The 7,730-nt window shown below is 60.4% G+C and overlaps 1 protein-coding gene across 1 annotated transcript; it reads left to right on the plus strand.

Annotated features, from left to right (window-relative positions):
- Positions 1-3,130: 3,130 nt before the first annotated feature.
- Positions 3,131-5,934, plus strand: LOC149524567 (uncharacterized). The gene is made up of 3 exons (XM_089778058.1): positions 3,131-5,060; positions 5,389-5,484; positions 5,798-5,934. Exons 1-2 carry the CDS (start codon positions 3,169-3,171, stop codon positions 5,456-5,458), a joined length of 1,962 nt encoding a protein of 653 aa, XP_089634184.1. The 5' UTR covers positions 3,131-3,168; the 3' UTR covers positions 5,459-5,484; positions 5,798-5,934.
- The last annotated feature ends 1,796 nt before the right edge of the window (positions 5,935-7,730 follow it).

Here is a 7,730-nt window from a genome sequence, read left to right on the forward strand (position 1 = left end):
TAAATCAATGTGGGAGCCAAATCTACAAACAGACAAATAAAAAAATTGATCTACTGTACATGTACAAGGGATGAGATAAAGGACCATATTGACTCCACATATTCCAAGTTATCATTCATACAAAAGAGTGTGAGAACTATTAATAATCTTTTCAGGAACCTTCATTTTTAATGATGGAGTCAAGCTAATTGCTCATGTTATCATGAAGACCTCTTTCCTTTTAAACTGTAGCCTTGAGTCCAATTTCCCAGTCAGAAAATGTGATGGGTGAGCAATGGCAGGTTGTTAATACTTACAATGACTTCAAATACAATATCAGATTTGTTGTTTGACTTGGAGTTTGTCTAGATGGGTTGTTTTATTAGGTAGCAGATGGTTTGGAAATAGTTTGCTGTGACAGAGATAACTGACTCGAATTTGAATTCTCTGTTCCCAAATTAACGAGAAGTGGGGTGAGGAATGGAGGAGAGAAACACCCACATTCTCTACATAAACTGAAATTTCATGTAAGTGTATATATACATATACGTATAAATCCAGGGACCTGAGTTTGACTGTGGAGATGGGGGATTCTTAATCAACTCCAGTCAAATACAGAATGAATTTCCCTAACATAGCATTAATGCCTCAATGAGCAAAGAGGATTTATAGTCTTTCAACGTTGAATTTTCTTCAATTAAGCCCTAGAAAAATGAGGTAATCAAACAGAAGGTCTTATTAATATGGCACACAGATTTCATTAAGATTCCGAATCAAGTAATTGCATCTAGTCAGTTTATTCAGCGTTGGATAGGCATGAGTTATTTAGACAGTTTGAAATTATGAGTCTTAGTCTGAGCCAAGGTAAAAGTCTAGTGATAACAAAGCAATTATTGCCTCCCCTTTCATGGGAATAAGAGATTAAAGCTGATTTGCACTGATTCTGGATTTCTAATTGGCTATTTTTGTTATAGTCCAAACTTCTCAATGTAGGACTATGTCTACACTGAACGCTTATTTCGAAATAACAGAGTGCGCATTTACACAGCAAGCCCGTTATTTCAAAATAATTTCCAAATAACAGGCTTCTTACTCTGACTTCTGTGGCCCTCATTTCACGAGGAGTAAGGGAAGTCAAAGGAAGAATGTTTTTCCTTCGACTTCCTGCTGGGTAGACAGCACCAAAAACCGAGTTAAGGTACTTCGACTTCAGCTATACAATTAATGCAGCTGAAGTTGCATATTTTAACTGGACTTTAACCAGCAGTGAAGACATACCCTAAGTGACATATTTTCAAGGGAGACACCACTTCTTGCTATCACCACCAGGAACTGAGGATGGTCAATGTGGACTCAAGTTTGAGCATAGCTTGTTAAAGTTTCCCTTCTGGCTTTCTGAAATAAATTTCTCCCAGGGATGTCCTAGAAAATTAAATGCTAAAAAATTATGTAGTGTGTGACGGACCCGGCAGGGTCCGCACTAGGGGCGGGGGAGGCCCCCCCGCTCCGACAGGAAGCGGCGGCCAAGGACGGCCAGAAGCCGCTCGGCGCGGCGCCGCCGGCCCCGCAGCGGCTAAAGGCGGGGGCGGGCGCGCGCCGGAGGGGACGGGGGAAGCACCGGGGGCCCGGGAGACGTCCGGCGCGGGCGCCCCGGTTCGCGCCCCGGGCAGGAGCCGCAGGCACGCTCCGGCCGGAGCCGCGCGGGGATCCGCCGGAGGGGGCGGGGCTGACGGCTCCGACGTCACCCGGCTGCGCCCATAACAAGGGCACCGGGACGCCCAAGACAGGGGAAGCGAGCGGGCAGCCACCCTGGCTTCCCGGCACCCCAAGCACCCGGCCTTCCGGGCGACCAAGGGAGACGACCCCGGCAGCTGGAGGCTCGCTTTGGGACGAACCCGGCGGCTACGACGGGGTAAGTGACCCGACTCTGCCCCGGCCCAGTGGGCCGGAGCATCGGGGGTGGAAGGAGTCCGAGGCGGGGCCGTTTTGGCGCCCGTGGGCAGGCGAGTTTCGGGCGGCTGCCCCGCCTGCCGTGAGGGGAGCGCCTTAAAGCACCCATCTCACTTAGGGCCTCGGGCTGGGACCCGGTGGTGAGGGCGGGCCCGGGTCCCCCACTCCCCCCCACACCCCGACCGCGGCGCAAGCCCAAAAAGGCAGCGACGGTCGAACGCTACCCCCCTCCCCTCCCCCGCGGAGAGGGGCAACAGAGCAAGGGGACAAAGAGTAGAGGGACGGCTCAAGAGCCCCGGTCGGGCCCCCGGCCGGGGGCCGCTCGGGACGTTACAGGTCCGGGTCCGCTGAACCCCCTCGGCCCTACTTGGGGCGAGGGGTGATCGCACCCGGGGCCGGACTTGCCCGCGAACCCCCGGGGGCAGGACAACTGGGCATTTGGAAGGCGGTGGGTTCGCGGAGCCCCACCCCAGCCCGCCGGCTCAGTCCGGGGGGATTCGGGGGTGCGAGGCTCGCACCCTTAAAACCCGCCACACTGGTGGAGAATGTGGGCATCGAGGTAGTTCCCTCCCCATAGACGAACGTGAACAGGCCAACCGGCCGACAGAGCCCGCGTGGGGCGAAGAAGGAACGGGCGACCCGATGGAGCCTCGACCGTTCCTCGAATGGTTCAGTGAGAACCAGCAGCAGCAACGCCAGGCCCAGCAAGAACAACAGGCCCAACTAGTCCAACAGCTGACCACGCAGTTCCAGGAACATCAGAGGCTGCTGATCCAAGAATTAGCAGCCCAACAGGAGCGGTGGCGGCAGACAGTGGAGAGGCGATGGGGAACTCCGGCCGGAGCCCCGGGGACATCGGGCGAAGGACCCAACTTGCCCCTGCGCCTGACGAAGTTGGGACCTCAGGACGACCCAGAAGCATTCTTAACGACTTTTGAAAGGGTGGCGACGGCCGCTCGGTGGCCGCCGGACCAATGGGCGACGCTGTTGGCCCCCTACTTAAGCGGGCCCGCCCAACTCGCCTACCGCAGCCTGGCCGTAGCGGACGCCTTGAACTATCCGAAGGTCCGCGAGGCGATTCTAGATCAGGTGGGGCACTCCCCCGAGACTTGCAGGCAGAAGTTTCGGCAGGAGGTGTTTAGAGGTGGCGACCGGCCTCGGGCGGTAGCCCAGCGACTAAAAGAATGGGCCAACTGGTGGCTAGAGCCCGAGCACAAGACGGGCAGCCAGGTCTCAGAAATGGTGGTGATGGAGCAATTCATCCACATTTTACCGAGGGACGGACAAAGGTGGGTCCGCCGGAACCAGCCCGCAACGCTCAATGAGGCCGTCACGCTGATGGAAGCCCATCTCCTCGCGGAGAGGGAAGAGGGCGGCGCCGGACGGGCCAACCCGCCCACCCCGAAGGTAGGGGGGTCCCGGCCCCAGGGGAAGCCTCCAGGGGGAGAACCCTCATCAGGGGGGCGCAGGGGACGCGATACCCCCCCCCGGTTGGCCCCGGTCTGGCCCCGGCCCCCACCCGAGAGAACAGATGCGGAGCGGCGACCCGAAGGGGGGCCACGGGAGGTCCGTCCAGGAGGAAGAGGGCCCTGCTTCCAGTGCGGGCAGGAGGGGCATTTTAAGCGGGAATGTCCCCTAATGGACTGCACCCTAAGCCAGGGGACGGCGGCCGAGCCCCGAGGGGACGGGGGAACCAGAGGGGGTCCCTTGGTCCATCGAGTGTGGCTCGAGGGCCGCCCCGTTCAGGCATTGGTGGATTCGGGCTCCACCGTCACACTCGTGAGGGCTGACCTCGTCCCCCCTGGACACCCAGAAGGCGAGCCCGTGTGGATGAGGTGCGTCCACGGGGACGTGAAGGCGTACCCCACGGTCCAACTCCGCCTGACCGGGGGGGGACAGGACCGGGTTTGGCCGATAGGGAAGGCCAAAACCTTGCCGTACCCCGTCCTCATCGGCCGCGACTGGCCCGGGTTCGAGCTGTTCCTAAAAGGACAGGACCCTCCGGCGGAGGAAGGAGGCCGAGAGGGGGCGGCTGGCGACTTGACGCCGGCAGCAGCAGAGAAGGAGAGAGCGATCTGCCTGGAGCTCGAGACAGCGCCGGACTTCCTGACCGAGCAACGGATGGACCCCACCCTCCAACATGCCTGGGACCAAGCGGGCACCCCCGACGAGCAAAGGCAGGGCGAAGAGAGGGCACCGCAGGGACCACAGTTCCAGGTATGGGGTGACCGCCTATACCGGGTCACGAGGGAGGCCGCAGGGGGGGTACGGAAACAACTCGTGGTCCCCACCCGCTTCCGTCGGGAAGTCCTGGAATTGGGGCACGCCGTCCCATGGGCAGGGCATCTCGGCCGGGAGAAAACCTTAGACCGGGTCCTGCAGCGGTTTTTCTGGCCCGGCATTTTCAGGGCTGTGCGAGACTTTTGTGACTCCTGCCCGGAATGCCAGAGGACGGCCCCAGCCAGAGTACCAAAAGCCCCCCTTGTCCCCATGCCAATAGTGGCGGTACCGTTTGAACGGATTGCCATGGACCTGGTAGGGCCACTGGAACCCTCGGGGCGGGGGCACCGTTACATTATGGTAGTTGTCGATTACGCCACCCGGTACCCCGAGGCGATCCCGTTAAGAAACACAAAAGCCCCGACGTTAGCGCGGGAACTGCTCCGGATCTTCTCTAGGGTAGGGCTACCCCAGGCCATCCTTACGGACCAGGGCCCGAATGTAACCTCCAGGGTCATTAAGGAGTTGTGCAAGATGTTAAAAATCCACCGGCTGCGGACCTCAGTCTACCACCCCCAAACCGATGGATTAGTTGAGCGGTTCAACAAAACGCTCAAGGAAATGCTACGCCGATTCGTGCTGGAAGACCCCCGGGGGTGGGATTTGATGTTACCTAGCCTGATGTTTGCAGTGCGGGAGGTCCCGCAAGCCTCCACGGGTTTCTCCCCCTTTGAGCTGCTGTACGGCCGCCGGTGCCGCGGGATTCTGGACCTCCTGAAGGAAGGGTGGGAGAACCAAGCTTCTACCGGACGAGGGACAGTGCAGTACATTACGCAGCTCCGGGAGAAGCTGAGCCGGCTGGGGGAGTACGCCCGACGGAACCTGGAAGACGCCCAACATCGCCAAGCCAGGTACTACGACGCTAACGCGCGACGTCGGGAGTTCCAACCGGGGGACCGGGTTATGCTACTCTTACCCACAAAAGAGTCGAAGCTCCTGGCGCAATGGCAAGGCCCCTTTGAGGTTATCAAGAAAGTGGGGGAGGTCGATTACGAGATCAGACTGTCGGGCCGACGCCAGGGGACCCAACTCTTTCACGTTAATTTATTGAAGAAATGGGTACCCCGGGACACCCTACTGATCGCACCCCCGTCCGAGGAGGAGGACCTAGGACCATGGGGAGGAGCCGAGACGGGGCCCGTAGAGGCTAGTCTGAACCCCGAACTGACTCCTGCCCAGCAGGGGCAACTGCGGAGCCTCCTCCACCAGTACCAGGAGACGCTCACGTCGCGCCCGGGCCGAACCATGATGGGGGTCCATCAGATCGTCACAGAGGTAGGCCGAACCGTGCGGGAACCTCTGCGCCCTCTCCCCCGAAAGGCGTGGGACACCGTAAGGCGGGAAATTCAGTTGATGCGGCAATGGGGGGTTATAGAGGAATCGGTGAGCGAGTGGCGCAGTCCCATCGTATTAGTCCCCAAGGCGGACGGCTCCACACGCTTCTGCATAGACTTCCGGAAGGTCAACGCTATATCCCGGTTCGACGCGTACCCCATGCCGAGGGTGGACGAACTGTTAGAACGGCTGGGACAAGCGGTCTACATATCGACACTGGACTTGTCTAAGGGATATTGGCAAATTCCGTTAGACCCCCAGGCCCAAGAGAAGACCGCCTTTTCGACTCCGTTCGGCTTGTTCCAGTTCCGGACGATGCCGTTCGGACTCCACGGGGCAGCGGCGACCTTCCAAAGAGTGATGGACCGGGTGTTGGCCCCCTACGCCGAGTTCACCGCCGCCTACATCGACGATATCGTCATCTATAGTCGGACATGGGAAGAGCACCTGGGACATTTACGAACGGTATTGTCAGCCTTACAGAAGGCCGGCCTCACTGCCAACCCAAAAAAATGCCGCTTCGCGCAGCATGAGGTTTCTTACCTGGGGTACACGGTGGGGAGGGGGAGGCTAAAACCTATCTTCAGCAAAGTGCAGGCACTGAGGGAATACCCCATCCCGGCGACCAAGAAACAGGTCCGCCAGTTCTTGGGACTCGCGGGGTATTACAGAAAGTTCGTACCTCAGTTCGCGTCGGTGGCGACCCCCCTAACTGAACTGATACGAAATTCAGAGCCCACCAAAGTACGTTGGAACCCGCAGGCGGAGCGGGCTTTTTATACGCTAAAAGAAAAACTAGCCGCCGCCCCCGTGTTAAGGCAGCCAGACTTTGATGAACCCTTCATTCTCTATACAGATGCCTCCGAGGTGGGACTTGGCGCCGTACTGACGCAGGAGGGACCAGATGGGGACCACCCCATCTTATACCTTAGCCGCAAGTTGCTGCCCCGGGAGCGAGCTTACGCAACCATTGAGAAGGAGGCATTGGCGGTAAAATGGGCGGTGGACTCCTTGCGATACTATTTGTGGGGGAATAAATTCAAATTGGTGACGGACCACGCTCCACTGGTCTGGCTTAACTCCATGAAAGAGACCAATGCGCGGATTATGCGGTGGTACCTGGCCCTGCAGCCCTATTGCTTTGAAATAGTGCACCGACCCGGGGCCACCCACCTTAACGCAGACTTCTTTTCCCGGATAGGAGGACCCCCCCCGGACGGCGACCCTTCCAAAGGGGGGAGGTGTGTGACGGACCCGGCAGGGTCCGCACTAGGGGCGGGGGAGGCCCCCCCGCTCCGACAGGAAGCGGCGGCCAAGGACGGCCAGAAGCCGCTCGGCGCGGCGCCGCCGGCCCCGCAGCGGCTAAAGGCGGGGGCGGGCGCGCGCCGGAGGGGACGGGGGAAGCACCGGGGGCCCGGGAGACGTCCGGCGCGGGCGCCCCGGTTCGCGCCCCGGGCAGGAGCCGCAGGCACGCTCCGGCCGGAGCCGCGCGGGGATCCGCCGGAGGGGGCGGGGCTGACGGCTCCGACGTCACCCGGCTGCGCCCATAACAAGGGCACCGGGACGCCCAAGACAGGGGAAGCGAGCGGGCAGCCACCCTGGCTTCCCGGCACCCCAAGCACCCGGCCTTCCGGGCGACCAAGGGAGACGACCCCGGCAGCTGGAGGCTCGCTTTGGGATGAACCCGGCGGCTACGACGGGGTAAGTGACCCGACTCTGCCCCGGCCCAGTGGGCCGGAGCATCGGGGGTGGAAGGAGTCCGAGGCGGGGCCGTTTTGGCGCCCGTGGGCAGGCGAGTTTCGGGCGGCTGCCCCGCCTGCCGTGAGGGGAGCGCCTTAAAGCACCCATCTCACTTAGGGCCTCGGGCTGGGACCCGGTGGTGAGGGCGGGCCCGGGTCCCCCACTCCCCCCCACACCCCGACCGCGGCGCAAGCCCAAAAAGGCAGCGACGGTCGAACGCTACCCCCCTCCCCTCCCCCGCGGAGAGGGGCAACAGAGCAAGGGGACAAAGAGTAGAGGGACGGCTCAAGAGCCCCGGTCGGGCCCCCGGCCGGGGGCCGCTCGGGACGTTACAGGTCCGGGTCCGCTGAACCCCCTCGGCCCTACTTGGGGCGAGGGGTGATCGCACCCGGGGCCGGACTTGCCCGCGAACCCCCGGGGGCAGGACAACTGGGCATTTGGAAGGC

Source organism: Pelodiscus sinensis, chromosome 4 (assembly GCF_052426305.1).
Source record: "Pelodiscus sinensis isolate ZL-2025 chromosome 4, ASM5242630v1, whole genome shotgun sequence".
Taxonomy (NCBI): domain Eukaryota; kingdom Metazoa; phylum Chordata; order Testudines; family Trionychidae; genus Pelodiscus; species Pelodiscus sinensis.